At 40.2% G+C, this 23,839-nt stretch overlaps 1 protein-coding gene across 1 annotated transcript; it reads right to left on the reverse strand.

Annotated features, from left to right (window-relative positions):
- Window positions 1-3,809: 3,809 nt before the first annotated feature.
- Window positions 3,810-23,560, reverse strand: LOC134487413 (acyl-CoA (8-3)-desaturase-like). Its single transcript, XM_063289201.1, has 12 exons — window positions 23,339-23,560; window positions 19,878-19,988; window positions 17,200-17,397; window positions 16,620-16,721; window positions 15,803-15,931; window positions 13,486-13,543; window positions 12,889-12,965; window positions 11,687-11,784; window positions 8,659-8,755; window positions 4,766-4,845; window positions 4,024-4,149; window positions 3,810-3,861 (listed from the first exon to the last, which is right to left on the reverse strand). The coding sequence occupies exons 1-12, from the start codon at window positions 23,558-23,560 to the stop codon at window positions 3,810-3,812; spliced, it is 1,350 nt and encodes a 449-aa protein (XP_063145271.1).
- Window positions 23,561-23,839: the final 279 nt, after the last annotated feature.

A 23,839-nucleotide genomic window follows, 5' to 3' on the forward strand; every position in this document is an offset into this window, starting at 1 on the left:
ATGGTATTCCACTGATGCCTGGATATTGATCCTCACATGCCAAAAGCTGTCAAATAGTTCACAGCTCTATATTCTGCTGTGCACTTCAGAAACAAGTATGTGATGTTCTACTACATCACCATCCATTGCTGTAGGTCACCCAGCTCTGCCAGTTTGGTTTGATAATGTATTTGTCCAGCATGTGTTGATCGGACTGGCAATAGTGGCATATTGGGATCTATTGTTTTTCCTCAAACCCAAAGCATCCTTTGTGATTGAAGAGAATGTGTGAGTGATACAGACAGCCTCAGGCACTACATTCATCATATTCTTCCCTTTCCTGGGGATCACAGGTGAGCAGGGACCCACCCAGCCACTATTATTTATTGTAGTATTGATTATATTTTTGCTCATGTGTAGAATTGGACTATGGACTATGACTTTCACCTGAACAATAGCTTTTCTATACTTTGTCTTCAAAGTTCCAATGCTGTTGATTTCTGCTGTTGTCTTTACAATCAACCATCTCAACTACGGTATGAGAGAGACAAACATCTACCATGATTACTTGAGATATCAAGGAGAAGAGCATCTGTGGCTCTGCCCTCTGCAACTGAGCTAATAACTTCTCCATGGCTGTCTGGCCCAGGAGTGTGTCAGCTGGACTGCTTAAAAGAGTGTGTGATGGCAGTGATGGCAATGTGTGTTAAAGGCCTATAAACTATATGATGTGTTGACTCTGACAACTTCTATAATGCTTAAGCACTAGTCGCTTAATGTCAACATGTTATAAATAACCAATGTGGTTGGTTATTTTAAAAGGCAGAGAGAGAGAGAGAAACTCCTGATACATTCTTGCTACCTAGCTTCTATGCCCCTAGTGGGCAATTCACAGTCTACAACCCACGTAACAGGCTCATGCAGCCCACTGTGAGAGTGGCTGCCCCTCTGATCTCCCCTGCAGACCTTGATTCAGTTGATTGATTGAGTGCTGGGAGCTGAATTACTGTTGGGAAGCTTCTTTCTAAAAATATTAACTGTAGGATCATTATAGGTTCACTCCCATTACAGTTATGACTGACAAACTGATTGGAGTTGGAGAAAAGGAAATTCAGAATTGTTCCACTTCCAGTTGCAAGGTCAACCTCTGTTGAGAAATCACCCAGTGATGCAATAGAGTAATTCTTATGGGAACACCACTTTGTGCAATAGTTATTTAATGCATGCGGCTGTGCTGATAACCACAGAAAGCTGATTGGAGAACAGATGTCTGTATGTATCAGAGAAGGTAGTAAACTAATCACCTAATCATGTGATGCATAAAGATGGCCAGACAGGATTATTTTGTAATTGAGTTAATTAATATATAGTGGCAAGTAAAAGCCTGTTTTTACACACCAAGATCTTATAATTTCAGCAAGAAATTAGGCTTTGGGAATTTTCTTCAAAGCTTTCTATAAGAAACAAAACTGAAGAAAATTTAACTCCTTTTCATTTCAGATACTCCAAAGAACAGGAGTACATCAGTATATCTACTCTTTGGCAGGAGTCTTTTGCAGCAAAAAGAAAAAGAAAATTCTTTTGACATCTTAAGCAGGAACAAATTTATTATTGTATATGCTTTCATGGATCACAGTCTAGTGCATGGAGTGTTATTCTAAACGAATAAATAAATATGAATACAGGTAGTCCTCAATAACCATTCATTTAGTGACAATTCAGACTTACGATGGTGCTGAAAAAACCAACTTACAACCAGTGCTCACACTTACAACCGTTGATCACAATTTGGGTGCTTGGCAACTGATTTGCATTTATTACTATCACAGCATCCTGTGGTCACGTGATCACCATTTCTGACCTTCCCAACCTTCCTGACCTTTTGGCAAGCAAAATCAATGGGGAACCGCATGATTCGCTTAACAACCATGGTGATTTGCTTAATAACTGCTGCAAAAAAGTTGTAAAATCGGGTCAGATTAACTTAATGACCACTTCGTTTAGCAACTGAAATTCTGGTCTCAGTTGTGGTCATTAAGCAAGGACTACCTGTCAATCTGCATCCAGTCTGAAGTATTAAGGGAGTGTGTCTGTTGCATAGCTGGTACACTCTGCCTGGTTTTGTCTTCTGCACCTGGAGCTCTTGTGACAATGCAACAGCTCAACTCTCATTTCTCTTGAAATATTTTGCTTCTTTAGTACATTGCTATGTATCATTGCAAGAAAACTGAGACAAGCATCTGGTGAAACTAAAAAAAAAAATTGGAACAGTAAAGAGGCCCTTCAAATGAAGTTCAAGAGGCCCTTCAAATGAAGTTGGGGACTGCAAGGACATATTCATGCAATTTTCTTGGCAACAGCATAGAAGTCTTTTGAGGGAGATGGGCAGTGACAAAATTTGATAAATAAATAAACAAGTGGTTTTTAATTGTCTTCTCCTGAAATGTTTTTTCAACTCCCTGCCTGGTGTAGCCTACAGTTATTTCCTCATGTTGCCCCCCATCCAAGTACTCACTTAGCCTGAACATGTTTTGCTTCCAAGCCACTTTCACTGCATTTGATATTTATGCTCTCTCTCTCCCCCATCTATATTCTATTTTTCTATTAATATTTTTAAATATATATATTTAAACAGGGGTATTGACAATCTAACCATTTTAGCAAATGTCTGATTTGCACTTACGATATACTTCTTACCAGTAATTCTTATAACTGTAGCCTCATCTATGCTTTGCTAAGCCATCCTTCCCTTCCCTATCACACCCAACTCTGAAAAAGACAGTGCTCCCGACTTCAGATAGGGTATACCCAAATGCCTATGGCAAACGTATTATTGCCTGATTTAACTATAATGCATAATTAGTATGTAAAATTAAATTAGGAATAAATCGTCTCCAAGAGATGGGAAAGGACGAAAAGTAAGACTGCTGTAGGTGAAGAAGAATATTGCCTAATCTAGAAGATAAGTAACAAAACATTTATGAATTCTGAAGATGTGATTCTATCCTATTAAAAGAAATGGAAGAAAGGAAATCTTGAAAGAGCATCAGCACAACTATAAAAAAATTATATAATTTCAATAAAAAATCCTTTCCTGATGTTGCCATAGTAGCACAGAACTTGAATTGGGTACAATGGCCTTTCAAAATTCTCCACCAACTTTGTGAGGAAAGAGACTGAGTGCGTGATTTTTCTGAATTTCTCTACAGAAAGAAGCAGTTAAAAGTGCAAAAAGGAAGATGAAAATCGGAACTCCAAAACAAGAGGTGCTTCCTTGTGAAATATTTTTATTTTTGTTATTATGGCAAGGCAAGGCAAAGAATAGAAATAAATTATAGATGTACAGCACTTTCAAAACTCAGAATGGTTGCAATTTGGGGCCAAGCTACTGGTGATATCCTGTAGTCACACAATCAGTCTAAACTTCAGAACAGATTTGCCGTTGAAAACTGTATATAGAGAGGTGGAAAAAACCAAATCATCCACTCATCTTGTACGTTTTCAGAAGTTTTCAATTCCTCTCTGTCTCTAAATGGACTAGCAGATTTTTCTCTGGACTTTCCATTAAATATGGAGAGGTTTTCTAGAAGGATGGAAATCTGCCTTACAAGATTTCACCTGAGGAGCTGCTTATTTTAGCACTGCCTCTTTTAAGTCCCTGGCCTGTCTAAAGTCCAGAGAAGCAACTGAAGGAGGAAAACTGCTCACAATCTGACATTGGGATATTCCTATCCCCTAGCTGCAGAATTAAGTTCACCCTTTCCCATTAAGAACATTTGTGCTGTGGATTTGAAGGGCTGCCTGAGATTCCTTTCCAAGATACGATTTTCTTATCCCTGGTGATAAGCATTCTGCCAATGCTTCCCTGATTCCTTCAGGCTGCTGCAGAGGAGAAGAGAAAAGGGATCACATTCATCTCAGAAAGCACATTTTCACAGTAGTGATATCTCCCATGCTACTGTCCACTTTTGATGTTCTCTTGCCCCACTGATTCTCCCTTGGTGACGTGCCTGCAAATGGACTTTCCTGTTCACAAATACTTACTGCCATATATCCACAAAAGCAGTGAGTAGCGGCTTGCACTGATACTTAATGTTATGCTTGGCACACAGGGATTTCACCAGGGGAGCCACCTTCCAATAATTATGTCGAGGCATGGTTGGAAAGAGGCTGTGGAAAGAAAGGAAAAATATCAAGGGGATCAGTAGAAGATAGTTTGGGTCCTGCTCTCATTACCGCCATTCACATCCCAGTGCCAGAGAGATGTCATCTCCCACTGAGTACTGCATACAGGCAAGTTCATCCAGTAGGAGATGATCTTTCACCTGTCTAGTTCCCAAAGAATTTTGGACAGGGACGAACAAGCTGAGGTCCTTCTGATTGTTGCTGAGCCAGGATCCTTCCTAATGAGTCCTCTTGTCTTAGGGCACTAGGAGCTCAGTCCAGAAAGAAATTATCAAGTACTCCCTCTGCTCTAAAACTCAATGAAAAATGTGAAAAGCCCAAGCTCTAGACATCAGTGTTGCTGCAGCATTTTGTATGAAATGCTGCTTCTAGGCACTTTTTTCAGGACAGACCCCAGAGTCCAGTCTGGAATAGCCAGGGCATGTAACTGGGACAAGTCCTGCCTTCTTTAAAACTAGCCAAAGCTCCTGGCCACAGCCATCATTTGGAACAAAGCTTGAACCATAGTATTCATGTGGTGCACAGTTTTATGAAAAAAAAAATACAAAATACAAAAGCTGTATTATATACTGTACAATCTTTCTATTTAACTTATACTCACTGATGTTCAATCTGGAAATTCAAGTGCCCAGTGTACCAGTCATTGAATAGAGATTGATCCACATTACATGTTGCTGAGAGCTAAGGGAGAAATAGAAGCATGTAGAGTTCCAATGACTTCCTTCAGTGCTAAACATTATATTTCTTCAGTAGTTTCTGTCAGCGTTATCGTATGGTAGACCGTAATTCCTTTTTTATTGTTTTTGTATATTTATTGTATGTTCACTGCCCACAAGGACATTAGAAATGTTTCTGAATCCAGAGCAACTACTGCACTGTATGTATGAGATGAAATCCAATGACATATATGTGTGGGGGAGAATTTGGCACATAGTAGGGTACTGGAGACGTTTCAGATTCAATTGCATATACTGCTTAACAGGCTAGCTGCATTTCAGGAGAAATATAGTTCTCTTTCTCGGATTTAGATTGAATCAACCAACCAACCTGTGAATCTAAAATTGGCTTCCCTGAGAGACATCCTTATTGAACTACTTCTTTAGAAGTAGACATGGAAATATTAAATTATTTCTGCAGGAGTTAGAATTTAGGATCAAGAAGACTGATGTCCAGATCTCCATTCAGCCATCAGCAGACTGAGGAACTTTAGACCAAACATTTATTTCTCTTCTATTTTCAGAGGAAAGTACCCTTCTAAGATAGTTTATGAATTATTATGATATTTTATTTTTTTAAAATACAGAAAACAGAAACCAATTTAAAAGGTTTAATTGATTAGAAAAATAGTTTGTTTGTTTTTCAAAAATTGATAAATCACATATTTCTTGAATCCAGGTCTTAATATCCAGAGAAATAGTACTTTTCCAATCTTGCAATATCTTTTACTTGGCTGTTCCCAATATAACTAAAGACCACCACCACCCAAAAAAACAGAACAGCTTCCATGATTTTGGAATATATTCGAAATAACATTTATGTCTTTAATATGTAAACATTTATTCATACATCTACTTATATATGTTTCAATATTATTCCAAACAGAAATCAAAACTGGATATGACCAAATCATATGAATTAATATACCCTCCAATTTCAATAATAATAATAATAATAAAAATAATAATATAAACATGCACCAGTAGTTAACCACCTCCCCACCCACTCACCCCAGTTAAATCATGCTACTACAAACATAAAAAAACAAAGAACAAAACAGAAATTAGAACAGGGAAAGTGTGTGTGAATAAATCGATCTTTATGGCTACCTAAAAACTGGCACTAAGCCCCATAAAGAAAAGGTGGAATCTAAATAAAATATATACATGCCTAATATAAGGATAAGGGACGCGGTGGCGCTGCGGGTTAAACCGCTGAGCTGTCGATCGGAAGGTCGGCGGTTCGAAACCGCGCGGCGGGGTGAGCTCCCGTTGCTCGTCCCAGCTCCTGCACACCAAGCAGTTCGAAAACATGCAAATGTGAGTAGATTAATTGGTACCGCTTCGGCGGGAAGGTAACGGCGTTCCGTGAGTCATGCTGGCCACATGACCCGGAAGTGTCCTATGGACAACGCCGGCTCCAAGGCTTTGAAACGGAGATGAGCACCGCCCCCTAGAGTCGGACACGACTGGACTTTACGTCAAGGGAAACCTTTACCTTTACTAATATAAGGATGGAAGAACAGAAATTATGTAATAAAGGATGGCACTTGCTTAGTTTTGGAGGACATACAAGATGATAAACAACTAGCCATTGTGCATTTGTATTTATGGTTAACCTGTTAAAAAAGATAGAAAAGCTATCTTTTCTCTCATCATCTCTCATTCGCTCTTTGTGATAGGTCAGGTTATCTATGGAGAAATGACCTGGTATTAATGTCACAACAACTATATAATGTTTCTCTTCTTAAGTTACATCCTTGTGATCAGGTTTCAGGGCATCACCTTTAATTTGCCTAATGCTTGCCAGAGGCCTATTCGTATAATCTATTCATCTAGACACATCCCTTAATTGTCTTGCCTCAACCACCGTCTTGAAATTGTAGTATTACAGCCATTTCCAATTCAATCTCTAGTTCCATAATATCCTGTGCAAAGCCCTAAGGGAAAAGGGCACTAAGAAAGCTTGAAAGACATGCTTTTAAAAAACTAAAACGAACAAAAAAAATAGTTTTTTTTTCAAGTGCACATAGTCACTCTAAGCTATCTGGGGAGATTGCCCTTGCTACCACCAAAGATGATGGCTGAAAGCGAAGAGGAACTGAGGAGCCTTATGATGAAGGTGAAAGAAGAAAGTGCAAAAGCTGGCTTGCAGCTAAACCTCAAAAAAACCAAGATCATGGCAACCAGCTTGATTGATAACTGGCAAATAGAGGGAGAAAATGTAGAAGCAGTGAAAGACTTTGTATTTCTAGGTGCGAAGATTACTGCAGGTGCTGACTGCAGTCAGGAAATCAGAAGACGCTTAATCCTTGGGAGAAGAGCAATGACAAATCTCGATAAAATAGTTAAGAGCAGAGACATCACACTGACAACAAAGGCCCGCATAGTTAAAGCAATGGTGTTCCCCGTAGTAACATATGGCTGCGAGAGCTGGACCATAAGGAAGGCTGAGAGAAGGAAGATCGATGCTTTTGAACTGTGGTGTTGGAGGAAAATTCTGAGAGTGCCTTGGACTGCAAGGAGATCAAACCAGTCCATGCTCCAGGAAATAAAGCCAGACTGCTCACTGGAGGGAATGATATTCAAGGCAAACCTGAAATACTTTGGCCACATAATGAGAAGACAGGACACCCTGAAGAAGTTGCTGATGCTAGGGAGAGTGGAAGGCAAAAGGAAGAGGGGCCGACCAAGGGCAAGATGGATGGATGATATTCTAGAGGTGACGGGCTCGTCCCTGGGGGAGCTGGGGGTGTTGACAACCAACAGAAAGCTCTGGCGTGGGCTGGTCCATGAAGTCATGAAGAGTCGGAAGCGACTGAATGAATAAACAACAAACCACCAAAAGAATTAGACCTCCTCCAATATGTTCTTCTCTCCAATACAGAAAGAAGATGGCAGTGTTTCTTCCATCACCATCAATGTTGGGCTAGTCCTATCTGGAATCAGTATGTTGGCATTGTGGATCTATGAAGTGTTCATTCTGTGGACCAATGCATCTTACAAAGTCCATTTTTTATGCCATTAAATATCTGGGTTCATGACCACTTATCCAGTTGTCATGAAGAAGGTGCAGGGGAGATCAACAGGCAATGGACCACATTGTTTACTACCAGTGATCTCATCACCTACCATGGACAATGAGATCATTTTTGGTCCCCCCACTTCTTTCTCATGAGAAGAGAAAGGGCATCTTTCTGGGGGTGGTTAGTGCCCTAAAGAGGCCCCTGTGTATTTATGAATTTAAATTAAGAACTTATAATATCACCATCCTGGATTTCGTATTTTGTATTTCTTTAAGCAGACTACCTAGAGACTTTGTATTTCTAGGTGCGAAGATTAGTGCAGGTGCTGACTGCAGTCAGGAAATCAGAAGACACTTAATCCTTGGGAGAAGAGCAATGACAAATCTCGATAAACTGTTTTTATTGTATTTTAATCTGTATTTAGTTTTAGTTTTATTGTAAACTGCTCAGAGTCCCTCTTTTGAGGGAGATGGGTGGTGACCAAATTTGAAATATAAATAAATAAATATAAATAAATCATAGTCAATTGCATTTTTCCCAGTGACTGCAATATGAAAGTGATTTCTAGCTGCCAGCATAGACATATCATTTGCATTACCTGCTCTTTACCAGATCATGTTCCCATGTAGATAAGGGCATGAAGTATTTAAGAAAACAGCAGTGTAATCTGCTTTCAGTACTAAGGACCCAACATTTGTGAATAAGATTATCTAATGAAAGGAAATTTCCCCTTTAAATAGAAACTCTCTTACCTGAGCAGAGAACCAGTCTAAATTCTGATCATAGTCAATGTTCATTGGAATGTGGTTCATCTGTGAGACCCAGATAAACCATGTACTTTCTAAATACCTGTGTAGACATACAAGCAGTAACGATCATTTCAAACAAGCTCTCTAAATGGTTTATTTACTAGTAAAACTACTTTGCTTATATCTGCCCAATACGTGCCATGATCATTACTATACCATACATTCATTGGAATGGAAAAGTTTTAAAGTTTCAATTGTTTTTGTAAAGAAGATTGTTTACAAGACAATGTATTTTGGGATTTCAACAATGTGAATGTAGCCCATCTTTATCTAGAATGTGTAACAAAACTGCATCTATGAATTTGAAGTTTCTGGCATCTTTAGAAATGTATATTTTCACCCACACACCTTTATGCACCACAACATTATAGACTATATAAGGAGGCAAATTTTTATAGATAGAAGCAGGGAGTTAAAGCTATAGTATTTTGTAACAACCCTGTAGATTAATGTATCACACTTTAAGCCCTCGTGTCCAATTAGAAGTTTCAGGTATTCTAAAGATGTGCAAGAACTCACATCTTCAGAGTTCTCAACTAAGCAAGTAGTGCTATTAGTTGCACAAGTTGATGGGCTGCCCACACTTGGATTACCTGTTGGGCAAGAAAGGTGGATAAAAGTGCTTAAGTTCAGCTTTGTTTCTAAAGAGAAAGAAAAGCTCTTAAGATTTGCCTTCATAGCTCCTTTTCCATATTGACTTCCACATCATCAGTCTTCCCATTTGCAAATAATCTCAACTTACTTTAAAATCAGCCTGATTTCTCCACTGTGTCCTCACTACCAATTGATCAAAATCACTTTTAGTTCAATGATAATTATATACTTAGAAGTTTGGGTGTCATAGACATCACCCTGAGCCAATTGTTGCTCAGTCTGAACTAGCCAACAGCAACACTGAGAATCCCAGCCAATGAATCCTCATTCTTCTGGCTTGAAAATCACTAAGTGCACTGTCCCCAGAGCTTTCAATGGCATATGAGTTACAAACAGCTCCTTCCTCTTCTTTCACAAAAAGAGCAAAGAAGTTTCTAGTCCTCCCCACAAAACACACCCGTCCAGGCATTTATCAACATGCATTTGTGTGTTTGTTTAGGAAACAATCTTTCTAGTACAGTAGATTGCTAAGGGGATTGCAATGGAGGACTGATTTGTGAAAGTGTTAAAGAAGTCTAAAAATCCTTCATTTCCATGGTGCCAGATCAGCCTTAAAGTTGATTGTCCCGGCAAATCCTGAGAGGGTTTCAGGGCTACAAAACTGCATTTGAGGGCTTTTGCCTTGAGGTAGATTGGATGAAGCACAAGTTGGGAGGCAGGTTATATATGCATATGGCAGGCAGCTCTCCAAATGCCCTCATGCCTTGGATGAAATCACTGAGATGTGGTTTTTTATTCAACTTTGAAGAGCAAGAGGAAGAAATAGTGCAGGTTTCTCTGAGGGTAGAAAATAGATTGTTTTAGAAGTTTGCAGCCCATGACTGCTAGATTGCAATCAATTTCATGATATCAGCAGCAAAGGTGGAATAAAATTGCCTTGTGGTATGGTTCTTTATCTGTTCCTTTTAGCTGGGCATTTAGCTGAGCAGGTTTAGCCTCTTTACCTGTTTCTTTAGTAATTATATTAATTACAGTTGTTTGAATGAGGGGAGGGGAGCATCATTAGCTCCTGAAACATCAAACGTCTAATGTTTACTTACAAAGCCTTCAGTCACTTGGAGCAGACCAGTCCTTAAAGAAATGTCTATTCCTCTACCAACCTGCTTATAGTCCAAGGTCATTCTTTTAAATGCCATTCTCTATTATTAGATGAAGCTATTTGGCAATTAATGAAGAGCATGTGAGACTAGGAAACCTATTTTGAGAACCACTCTTCTGAAGTGGCATCTCTAGCAGATGTGCTGTCATTTCCACCCTGGGACCTAAGCAGAGTCCTCTGAGACCAAGGCTTCTTCTACCAAGACCATCTCCAATCAGATTTGGCCTTACCTTGACTATATTGGCTGGTGCCAACAGAAATATTGGGGCACTTGACACCAGCAGCTCACTCTTCTAAAAAGCTTGGCTCCCATTTTTAATTTCCCAAAATATTCTCTCCCAGAAATCTAAAGCAGTGTCTCTCAACCTCAGCAACCATAAGATTCGTGGACTTCAACTCCCAGAATTCCCCAGCATGATCAGGGGTATTGAGTATTGGCCTTCTGGGAAATTTAAAATGGTAATATTCTTCCAAAGGGATGTGTACTAGCACATTTACTAGGTAAGGCTGCCAGTTTGGGGAAAGGGTCAGTTACTGTTGTGGTGCTGTAGGGTATAAATATTGACAGTGATGGCATGGAAGACATAATTGGTGGTTGCAGAGGTGCTGGCAAGTAATATTTTGATAACTGCTGATGACCTGAACAATGACAGGAGTTTGATCAAGGTCATTGCTTGGTGGTTGTGCTGTTTTAATGGCATGGCTGTTTTTCACTTATTTTAGTTTTTACATGTTACAAACTAGTTTGAGGTGAGCTTGAGGAAGGATGACATATAGTTTTTTAAGTTAAAAGCTCAGTCAGTATAGACATAGATATTACTTGTTGCCTTTTTGAGGCAGGCACCTTGTGGAAGATTTTCTATTCCATCTCTCAAATCTGTAGTCACTAACTCCATCCACAGCAAATAAAAGTCTTGTGATTATAATGACACTTGCTCTGATGCAGAAACCATTGTATCATGTGAAAAGGTCAGTAATAGTGTATACTGATTTTAACAGGGGCTTGTCTGTTTTAGGTCCACACACTGTTAAGTCAAGATGAAATGGAAACCTCATTATCTTTTTCAGGTTGGAGAACAAAGCTAGCAATGTTCTGGTACAAATTAATTAGGAAGACGTTAATTTGTACATATTGAAGGTCACCTTTTGACTTCACATTCTTTAAAAGCTTTAGTTGTGTAATGGAAACAAGATAGAATTTTATAAAATTATTATTACCTGGCTAACCAGTAGTAAGCCATGAAGCTCTTAAATCCCATTAAAGGAACATACATGAGGCAGACACGGAAGTTGAAGAAAAGAGTGATAAACAGCTCCTGCCAAAGAATAGAGTGTTGAACAACTGCAATAGCAACAACATATGGATCACTATTATGAGTTCTTTTGTTAATTTCAGACTAATTGCCTGTACTGTGGCAAACAGAGCAGCTAAAGGCTACAGTGCAATAACGTTCAGAGTAATAGGCAATCTGCAGTGTAGTGCTGATGGACTTTCAGGGTCTCCTCGTTCCTGCACCTCATATAACTCCCGCGTGATGAAGGAGTGAGGGTGGAGAGAGAATCTGTCCCACTACTAGCATCAGTTGTGCAGAAACCCTGTTTTACATCAAAAGGGAAAGAATTTTCTAGAGCAGGAATGGGCATTCTTGAAGCTGTTAAAGGTCTCAGTGTCTTTTGGAGTGGCTGAGGATTGCAGTGGATGGGGACCTGACTCTACCTGAGCAGAGTTGTGTTACACACATGGGTAGGACTGAGGTTTTCTACCTACAGTATGTATAACTGTGGAGCATTAAATTATAGCCACATGCCCCAGATGAGTGCCCCAGATAATGCCTCCCCCACCTCTCTGCAACTGCACCTCAGTACCCATGGCAACTAGAAATGCAGTCTCTCCCTCTGCTCATCATCCCATGCTGTTCCGGTGCTGCCTCTGCCTCTACCTGGAGGAGTGTATGCTTGTTTTCTGAATTTCAGGTTGACTTGGAAAATTAATTAAATGATTTTCAGTCTTGGAGATAACTTTACTAATTTCTGATGCAATCCAGTGGGAACAGCCTCATTGCTAACATCAAGGTAGCTATTGTGGTCTGCTCTTTGGGGCTGTGACAAATGTTCCTTGGCTTCCATTGTATCATGCCAGTTGCTCACCCTTCCCTTCCCAGACAAACCAATTGTACTTTCTGCTCAGTGGTGCCCAGAAAAAGGAGTGTCAATAAAAGCATGAATGGCAGGGAATGTTCTCATGATATTAAGGATATTACCAGTTCCCATGATATTACAGAGAACTAAGAAAAGGAGAGAAGCTGCATTTTTCCAGTGCATCTCCTGTAGCTCATTAGAAAGGAGGAGGATTCAATACATCTATGTATTACCCTTGACCATACACCAATCCCCTAAAATAAAGAGCCATTGTGACTTACCAACCATTTTTTCCTTTGGAATAAATAGCGGAACACAACCAGTTGGACACCGATCGTTAACGTCAATGGGGCTAAGACTAATGTAAAAATGCAAAAGAAGAATACAGAAATGAGTGTGTGACATGAACTAAAATAAAGGTAGAACATATCCAAGAGGAAAAAACAACCACTGCTTCTGAACCCTATCTTGCATTAAACTATCCATCTTATTCCCTAACATATTGTCCAAATGTCCATCAGGGTATTTCTGTAGTGATTGAGTCAGAGACCTGATGTAGAGGGAATAGGGAACAGCCTTGAAGGGCAGGAGGAAGAGCTGCTACCAAGGCAATGATCAGACAAGTATGGCTTGAGCCCTTCCCAAGAAACTAAATTGAGTAAATGTCTCAGGCCACTCCCTGGTTCACATGAAGATAAAGGGAGGAAGCACATTCAGACTTGCAAGATCCTGTTACTATAGCTGTTCCAATACAAGTAGTCCTGATTTATATGGCATCGGTTTCTTAGTCTGATCTAGCTTATAGGTGACATGTGATACATGACCTCATTGGTTATCCTCCTCCAAATTCAGGCCCTGTGAATATGGCAAACACTTACAGATGAAGTATTTATGTTGGTGCTGGTAAGGCATATACTTCATTTTCTTCTTTCCGAGCTGCACGTGGATAGAAAGAGCACAACAGTTAAATTCACACTTACGTAAATTCCACATCAGTGTTGGGTTGTCAGGGCTCATTGTTTACAATATGACTCTTGAAGAGTTTGATCTTTGCAGATTGCTATATCACAGATCACTGGGTCTGTGTCTCTTGATCTTCTGCAGTGCACACAGCCTTTTATGGGCTGAGGGCTGCACCTGATCTTTGAGGGTGGCCACCTTTCCAAAATAGACAGGGCCAGGGCCAAAAAGTGGACAATACCAAAATAAAATGTCATGTCATGTCATGTCATGTCATTTCAATTTGATTCTGTTTAATTCAGTTCATATATTGGATTCCCGTGTATTAAATTACTTCCTTTTTTTGTCACATTAAAAATTACAGTTTGTCAACTTTTGGAGAGGCATTGGGATCCAAGATTTGGGAGATCCTATGCATACCCTACATCTAATGTGGAGGTGAAAACTATGCTGTCCACTAACTGATAGATTTTCAATGTTGTGATGAAGTTCTCAGTTGTTTAAATATATCCATGTATGCAATTAATAGTACTTAGATATGTAAATTAAGGGAAAATAGGCAGTTGAACAAAGTGTGCCTTTATTATGAGGCCATTCTCCCCCTGTGAAAGTGAGCAAAGCTTTTGTTGAATTTGTTTTAAGGACATCAGAGTTAGGCTTACTTGTAAATATTAGATGACCAAGTGTTCTGTACAGCTATATTAGTTCTTTTCGTCACTGCTAAGTAGCAAAAGTTTTTGATCATCTTTTATTTGAAGGCAGAATACCAGCCTGAATTTTTTTTCTTTTTGAATTTGCCTAAGCCCATAAGAGAAAGCCAGTTTTTGAGGTCATTTTTATTGTGTCCTTAAATATGCACAAATCACTTGCTTATATTTTTTTCCTTTGCATTCATCTAAACACAAATTTTGGGAGGAGGAATGCCCAGAGTCCCTCTTTTGGGGGAGATGGACAGTAACAAAATTTGAATAATAAATATTTATATTGCACTTTGCGAGAAAATGTGGATTAAAACATGTTCTTTTAAAAAAAAAATGAAAAATTTACAGATTAATGCAGAAGTGCAGTGGAACTTCGTGTCATTAAATGTAGCTCAGAATGGGAATAGATCTGCCCATAGAACTATATAATGTAGGGAAAATATTCTTAAAGTTATGGCTGGGCCCAAGAAAGTGTGAAATATCAGAAAACCAAATATGCAAAATAAATGTAAAAGTTATGTTGTGGTTGTAAATTTGTACTAAGAAACGGTGTTCTGAGCAGGGAAGGTGTCTATGTTGGGAGTCAGTCCTGTGTACAGTGTCAGTATTGAGATCTGTTAAGACAGGGATAGCTTTCCAATCACAGCTGCCCTCTCTTGTTGTTGTTGTTTATTCATTTAGTTGCTTCCGACTCTTCGTGACTTCATGGACCAGCCCACGCCAGAGCTTCCTGTTGGTCGTCAACACCCCCAGCTCCCCCAGGGATGAGCCCGTCACCTCTAGAATATCATCTATCCATCTTGCCCTTGGTCGGCCCCTCTTCCTTTTGCCTTCCACTCTCCCCAGCATCAGCATCTTCTCCAGGGTGTCCTGTCTTCTCATTATGTGGCCAAAGTATTTCAGTTTTGCCTTTAATATCATTCCCTCAAGTGAGCAGTCTGGCTTTATTTCCTGGAGGATGGACTGGTTTGATCTTCTTGCAGTCCAAGGCACTCTCAGAATTTTCCTCCAACACCACAGTTCAAAAGCATCAATCTTCCTTTGCTCAGCCTTCCTTATGGCCCAGCTCTCGCAGCCATGTGTTACTATGGGGAACACCATTGCTTTAACTATGCGGGCCTTTGTTGTCAGTGTGATGTCTCTGCTCTTAACTATTTTATTGAGATTTGTCATTGCTCTTCTCCCAAGGGCCCTCTCTTGTAAGTTCCAGTAATTTAGAGAAAATTAAATGTAGCAACAGGCTGTGATATACTGTAGCTGGCATGCAAACATGTAACATAAACATTGCTACCCAAAAGAAGAAAATATGTGTGACAGATTCATTAAAGAAGCAGAGACTAGGAAATAAGGTAGTGACTGAACTAATCCATCAGCAGCATGAGCCACTGTAAAGAAATCTGGGAGATGGGAAGAACAAAGTTCCTTCCTTCCCACTTTCTTAGACTGCTCATCAGAGGTATGGTGGGCTTTTTTTTTTAGTACTGCTAATTATTTTCTGAGTCTTTTGTCTACCCAAGACTTTCTATTTATTCACCTCCACAGAGAGTTTCTTCCCCAAGCTGAAAAAGAATGGGTGCATATTGAGATCAGGGTCCTTCCGGAAGCAATTGGGTTTGGCATGATGCTGGTTATGCATGTGGGTCCATTGAGTCGCTGGTCCTCCCTTGAGAAATACAGAAATACAAACAATAATTCCATCTATTTGTGAATAATGCTGCATCCTATATATATTGCCTACTATCTACAAAAGAAATAGCTATAGTTCTGTTGGTTTACATTTCCTTCCGTCTGGCAGGAATTGAATTATACAGCATCAGCACTCTGACCTCCATCACTTCTGTATAAACTAGCTCCATGTCTTCTCCTGTAATGATGTCTTCTTATTAAGTACCTGAAAAGGTTTCATTCCAAGACTGACTTTTAAAAATTCCAGTTTTGATGCTAAGTGTGTGTGTATGAAACAAAGACTGGAAACATTCCACTACTTTCTGTTCAGTAGTGAAAAAGCAAAGCAGGTATAGTGCAGTATTGTTAAAATTGTTGTTAAAATTGTTTCATAGCTATGAAATCTTGACGATAGACTTATACCTGCCAGATTTCTCTTAACCCCATCTCCCTTTTCTGTAAGCCAGCACTTCTAATGCTAGCCTTCTTTATGGGAGTGTTGCAAAAGATGATCCTATATTTGCAGTACTTCAGTGCTTAAAGTGTGCTATATAAATGCATTGTCCTAATCCTGCTTTTAAATAGCCTAGAGACCCAAAATAACAATGGATGGCAGACCCAATTTCAAATATATAAATCATCACAATGAATCCATAAATCATCCCTTCTCCTGGATGGATTCTGACCTTAAGAATGCCAAGCACCACGATGTGAGCTAGTCTGTTCCACTTGGGCTTCTGAAAGACTGAAACGTGACCAAGATCATGCTGGAAAAAACCATACTGGATCTGGAAGAAAAAATCAACAGTCAGACAACATGATGCATATGTATGTGGCGTCTCCATGTTTTTTCTGCATGGAGTAATTGGTAGAACATCACTGATCACCACTGAAAAAAAACCACGGTTATACTATGCATATTGTTTGATTATGTACTGTATCTTCTCTAGTGCCAGCAAATACCATTGTCTGAAAGAAGAGTGCCTTCCTTCCAAACATTTTAATTCCAGGAGATAAATAAGGTGAAATAATATCAAGCTTATTCTCCAGAATAATTTGCTCAGGTCTTGAGGCAATAAGAATAGTAGTTTTCTTAGTTTATGTGCAGTTGAATTACTATATTTAGATTCAACAGCTCAGAGAAATGAAAATTGAGATAAGTGTACAAGGTGTTAAATTAATTCTTAATGTAAACAATTAAATTGTTCTTAGGATGTTGAAGACTGTTCTACAACCATAATATACTCTGCAACACAAAGAGATTACCTGTGCAATGGTGAACAGTGTTACTCCAGTAAGGAAAGGCATCCAGGATTTTCCAAAATACCAGACTGTAAACCAAGATGCAATGTCTAGTATGAAAGCATGCAGAAACATGAAAGCAAAGAAGGTATATCTTGTTGTCAAGAGTCCCATCTTCTTCACCGCTGCACGCAGTTCATGAAAATCATGTACCAGCATTTCCTAAAAGAAGTCATGACAGGATTTTTTAAAAATTGCCTCAAAACATAAGAACCCTTTTGGTAGATTAGACCAAAAGCCCATCGTGACTTTTATGCATTAAACATAATATTGGACTTGGATCAGGATGAACCAGTTTCAAGTCCCTACTTGACCATGCAGCTTATTGGGTGACTTAGGCCCAGCTGTTCTCTCTCAGGCCAAGCTGTAACATTGAGTTGTTGGGAGGAAATAAGCAGAACCCCATTTATGCCATCTGGAGCTTCAAAGAAAGTGCATGATATAAATGCAATACATAAATAAATAATGATCCATCATCTTGATTCCACAGTTTGGAGATCTTTGGGAATCTCACATGTGGGATATCATATCTTCTCAATCGTATCTCCTCACCAAGGATAACCAGAGTGCTTTCAGAAATTGCTATGTATTCTCCTTTCAATGAAATTACCAAATGAATGAAATTAATACCCAAAAATTTGTTTCAGTGATATGACTTGAAGACCAGAAAATTGTGTCTAGGACATTGTCTCAGAGATACATCTGGAAAATGCTTTCCATTCTGTCTTCACACTAAGCAGGACAAACATTCTTCTGGGCAGCAAAACAATCTTTGCACCCAAATCTCATGACAAAGAACCAAGGCGTCAATATTTGGAGTTAATAATATAGCAGTAACACTAGAAATCTGCAATGGGGCTTCCCCAGGCCCTTTAAAAAAGCTCTCCTTTAATACAAGTGCAGATACTAATCCCTGGTTTTCATCAGTAGACTCCTTTTTGCCTCACCCTGGGCCATAACACTTATAATCTCAAGAAAAGCTGAAGAAGAGCTCCTGCCCCAGTGCCTTGAGCCTTGTGGGACAAGTCTAAAGAAACTTTCCTTCTCCATCTAATGGTGCTCAGTTTTGGGGTGGGATAATTGGTGGTGAATAGATGCCAAGTGGATGAGAAATCACACCAGAGGGATCCTCTGCCAGCAGATCACTCTACCAGTGATAGCTGTGCAGAGTTTTTCTTGGTGATTGAGTACCAAGTCACTCCCCCACCCCAAACAGAGGAAGTAGAGTGTGCAGTCATTGCTTGAACTGGGTACGTGAAGGCACTTGATTTTCTAACTGAGTGCAGTATTGAGAGTATTGAATACGCACTCTTGCAAATGCTTTTGACTTTATTGCCCTAGATCCCTATCATACATGCTAGCTGAGCCAAATGGAAATGTAGCTTGAGTAGGAATCAGGATGCATTTATCATGTTCTGGAGCATCATAAAAATCATATATTTGAGGTTATGCCATTTAATGCTGTACATTGTACCAAAGATTACAATTAAGGATTCCAAGTTATATATAAATGGTGAAAAATTAGAGAAAGTACATGAATTTGTGTCCCTTGATAATTCTATCAACAAATTAGTAAGAGGTGAATGGGTCAAGCCAAAGGGGAAGACTGAGGAAGTTGTGACTGGATAGACCTGGGTAGAGTTGATGATATCCTTAAAAAGAAAGAGGTGAGAAGGTTAAAGTACAATCAGTGTATAAAATGGTATATAGGCATAGATGAAGAGCACTAATGCAGGATTTTGCTGGCAAGCTACCAGAATTATTCTCTCTCTCACACATTTGTATAGCTGCTCATCTTCGCTTTCTAAGAATAGAAAGACATGAAGAGATAAAGTGGATAGTATGGATGTAACCTACAGTAGATTTAGCTATTTGTCTTTTTCCTTTTCTTACCTCATACCTTTAATTCCTTTAGCTTACTGTTTCTTACTCCTCTGCATTCTGCAAAATGTTGCTTATCCTGAAAGGGATTAGTGTGATGGATATATATGTATGCATGTATGCCTAAGTATCTACAACAATAAAAGTTGTGGTTCTGCAAAAGGAATCCAGCAGCTGAGATCATCATCACCCAGATGTGCTTTGACTCACTTAATGCAAAAATGAGGAAATGATGAGATCTATCAAGCTACACCATTATAATTAGGTGGAAAAATAGTGGCCAAGAGCCAGTATAGGGGCAATATTCATTTATTTCTCTTCCAGAAATTAATCCCTTCATGAGGACACTGAGCATATTGCTCATTCAAGGTGTTTGGGTTCAGTCACAGCACTGAAGCTTGCCTTATTCACATATTCTTTTGTATGCAAATATAGAATTTTCTGAGGAGTTTCTTAGTTATCTAATAAAGGAGAGGATATTTGTTTTGTTCTCATTCCTGCCAAGTCACTGAAAGCCAGAAATTTCTATTGCAGATAGTAGTGCTCTACTACAGATCACTGGGGGATGTAGCTATGGATCCCAAACTACTTTCTACCTATTCTATGCCAGAGCACTAATGCAGGATTTTGTTGGCAAGCTACCAGAATTCTTCTCTCTCTGTGTCTCTCTCACACACGTACACACACACACACACATACACTAGAATACACAGACATGCAGAAACAGGATTATGCCTCGTTTTCAAAGGGGATATACTCACATTTTTGGTGGGCTCACAGCTCGGTTGACCTGGTGCAAGTTCCCCAATTAGGAGTGCATTCAAATATTTCTTTACTAGATCCTCATCCTTGTGGAAAGCTGCAAAAGCATCCTAAAATATACACACAAAAAATAAAGTTTACATGGAGAAGACTGCATGTCTAATGTGATGGACATGCCAGTTAAGTTGGCTAGGTGTCATTTTGGAAAATAATGAAATATGCACAGTACTGTAGGTGATGCTTCCCAACTAACTCTCTTGGAGACCAATTCCATGACATTGGCTCATTTTGAGGACTGAAGCAGTGTTATTTTAGTTTACCTGAAACAAGAACAAGGCAAGACCATCTTCCCCTGCAATGCTCAGGTTTGTGGGAGAGCTGGCTTTGCTCCTGATTCACCCTGCCAGTCAGTATGGTGCAATGGAAAGATCTTGGCATTCTACATGAAATGGCCAGACGAAGAGGCCCCTGTGTGAACCGCTTTCTAGGGCTGCAGTTACTGTGCTTCCTATGGGATCCAGCATCAAAGAAGCCCTTGATGGTTATTGCTCTTCCTTAAAGAGGCCCATCTAGCATTTGTGTCTGAACAGCAAAGCTTGGCAATGCAGCTGCCTCTGGAGCTCTCAGGCCTGAAGGCCGGAAGGAAGGGAGGAAAGAGTTCAAGGCTGACTGTGAGAAGAAAGGAAGAGTAAAAAAAAAAGAAAGAATGGAACTGCATGGTTGTCTGTCAGGAGCAAGAATGGAGAAAGTGTGAGGGTGAAAGCAAGAAGAAAACGTGAAAAAGGAAAATGACATTTTTTTTCTCCTGTCCCATGGAGGAACCCCCTCCCTTTCAGACTTGAGCTCTTTCTTCTGGAAGGAGCAGAGTTTTTCCTCTCTGCTCCAAAAAGGAGGAGGAGATTTAGAACGTGTAGAGACAGCACTAACCTGGCTCAGATGAGAGTCGGAGGCTGCAGGCGGAGGAGGAGAGCAGTGAACCAATCATGCCAGCAGAGCCAACCAAGAACCCAGGAGAGAATGGAGGTCAAGGGGAGATGAAATAATTCCCCCCGCCCGCTTCCCCAGAGTTGTTGAGGGGACGTGTCAGAATGCTCAACATGGTAGGCACAGCATCATGCTGTGCCGTCCAAGCTTTGCCCCTTTTGTAGAAGTACTTTTATGCTCTTGCACACATATCATCACCTGCCATCTTGCAGTTTCTGACCCCTCCTTGCAGACTGCCTGCCCTCCTCCTTCAGAGTGAGCAAGCAAGCCCTTTGTTAACAAATTGAGAGCACTCTTTCCACAAAAGAGAAAAAGGGAATATGCAGTTAAAGATAGAAAATACACAAAAGGAGGGACAGCACAATCTGACTTGCAAGGTTCTGTTATTATAGCCAATCTCAATAAAAGTAGTTTTAGCCTTCCTGTGGATTTGATTTCCTGGTCTGGTCTACCTAGTGGGGCTGACATAAACCCACACAAATGATACAATTCTGTCAGGATCCTGAGATAGTTTTTCACTGCTTGAGACTTAAGGAATACTTTCAAGACAAGAAACAGGATACAGATATACAGCCATCATCAATCCAAAAAATGCTGAGAGAACCCACAACTACAGGTCACAACAAACTCCAAATACTTTAAACCAGGGTTTCTCAACCAGGGTTCCCTGGGAGATCATGATTTATTTAAATGTTATTTCAAATTCGGGCAACTTCACATTAAAGAGGTAAGTTTCATTATTTTTAGTTTAAGAACACTGTTAATACATATATATACAGGCCTACGCATGAAATGAATATAATAATTTTGCAACTTCTGGCCTATATTTGAGCCTGAATGTGCAGAGGTTCCCCGAGGTCTGAAAAAGATTTCAGGGATTCCTCCAGGTTCAAAAGGTTGAGAAAAGCTGCTTCAAACAAACAAACCCACATGGACGCCCCCAGATGGATGCACCCCTGAATTGGATTTGTACATCGAGTGCTTTCATCAACAAACACGTGCTGCAATCATCAATTGAAAAAACAGCTCATATGCAACAATCTCAGCAGGGAAGAACAAGATGCTATCTAAGGCTGTAAGAACAGCAATGATTTTGTAATTAAACAAGCTAACAGAGGAGGGACAGTTGTCATTATAATGGTGTTGATTATGTTCATGAAGCCAAAAGACAACTCTCCAACATGACATTGTATCAACTTCTATTCTGAGATCCCACACCAAGATACCAGAAAGAACCATGCAATCATATGAAAGAATTTCCTAAGGACTTACAAGACTGAATCTATATATAAACACCGCAGGAGCTCTGGCCAGGCATCTGCTACCTTCTACCCCAAATACATAAAACAGGCAATCCTGTCCCATTGTTTCAAGCATTGGAAGCATTACACCTAGAATATTATGTTTCAGGGACCTTATGCTACCAGTGCTCCCACCTATATAAGACACACCACAGACTTCCTATGTAATTTGAAATCCATTGGCAATATCCCTGACAACACCATTTTAGCTACTGTGGATGCTGAGCCACTATATACAACATCCCTCACAAACATGGACTTCAAAGTATCAAAAAGATAATATCAGATGGCAGCACAGCACAGCATACTTTATGACTTTGTACTCACCAATTACTACTTTTACTCTGGCAACAAATATATCTATGCATCAATGGCACACTTACACGCATATACATGGCTCAGAAATATCCAAGATGTTCATGGAAGGTTTCAAATCTTCTCAACTCTTACCCATGAAACCCTTCCTTTATATGAAATTTATTTATGACATTTTCATCATCTGTACCCATGGAAACAGTCCCTCATAAAAGACCTCGACACTTCCATACCACCATCAACCTAAGCCTAGACGTATACAAGAACAAGCCCACTTCTTTCATAATAGAGATATAATGGACACCTAAACACCACACTGGGATCTTCAAACCCAAGCTGCATTTTGGCACATGGGGAGTTGTTCACATTTCCTAGAAGTCAGTGAGGTTTAAGCAACCAAACTGCAGCCAGACATTTACCTAAACTGAAAATACGCCTGCAGTTTACAGCAACCTGCTTCTCTGGGGATCAGCTGCCATGCCCCTGCCCCTGCCCCAGCCCCCTTTCCAATGCCACCTCTTCTAAATTTGGGTCAGATTTTGTCACTCAGTCCTACAGAGTTGCCAAGGGATACAACCACCACCTGGAGCTTCCTTACATCGTGTCAAACCACTGGGCTCTCCAACCCAGGATGACTACTGTACCCTGTGTACTCTGTCATGTTAGGAATTCCCTATGGCTTCAGGCAATAAGGTTTCTCTCCCTCTCTCCCTTTCTTTCTCCCTCCCTCTCTCTCTCTCAATCTGCTACCTAAGAACCTTGGAAATTACTGGTAAAGACAGGACCTCAGCTAGCACCAAATGCTTTGGGGCAGCCTTCAGGTCATCCTGAACTCCTCTTTCCCCCCAGCAAGTACTCACCGTGGCATCTTGCCCGGAATAGTGTCTGATGAGACGAGGCCCTCCTGGATGCCGCAGATAGAACTGACTGACGTCATAAACCTTTCGGTCGATGACCAGCCATCTCTCCTCCTTGAAGTTCTCATTGCCTGTGCGGAGCCCCACCTCCTCCCAGGTGAAAAGCTGTGTGAACCCCGGCCCAACGCCTGGCTTCCCTGCACTGGCTCCTGACTGAGGGGGCATCCTGGCTGGGATGCTTAGAGCTGCTGTTCCAGCTAACTCCTGGGCTGGGCTGCTTATCCTGTGGAAAGCTGAAGCAACTCTGCCTCTTCATTCTGCTAGATGTTGCTGACAACTTTATATACACCTCTAGCAACCACCCACAATGAAGGTTGCTCTTCACCACCTGTTGCTCCAGGCATGCTCTTGCAAGGCTTCCTGCTCCTCCTTCCTGTTTTATCCCCCAACAATGCTGTATCTGTAACTCTTCTTACAGATAGTACAGACTTTTATTGGATCATA

This window comes from Candoia aspera, chromosome 1 (genome assembly GCF_035149785.1).
Source record: "Candoia aspera isolate rCanAsp1 chromosome 1, rCanAsp1.hap2, whole genome shotgun sequence".
Classification (NCBI taxonomy): Eukaryota; Metazoa; Chordata; class Lepidosauria; order Squamata; family Boidae; genus Candoia; species Candoia aspera.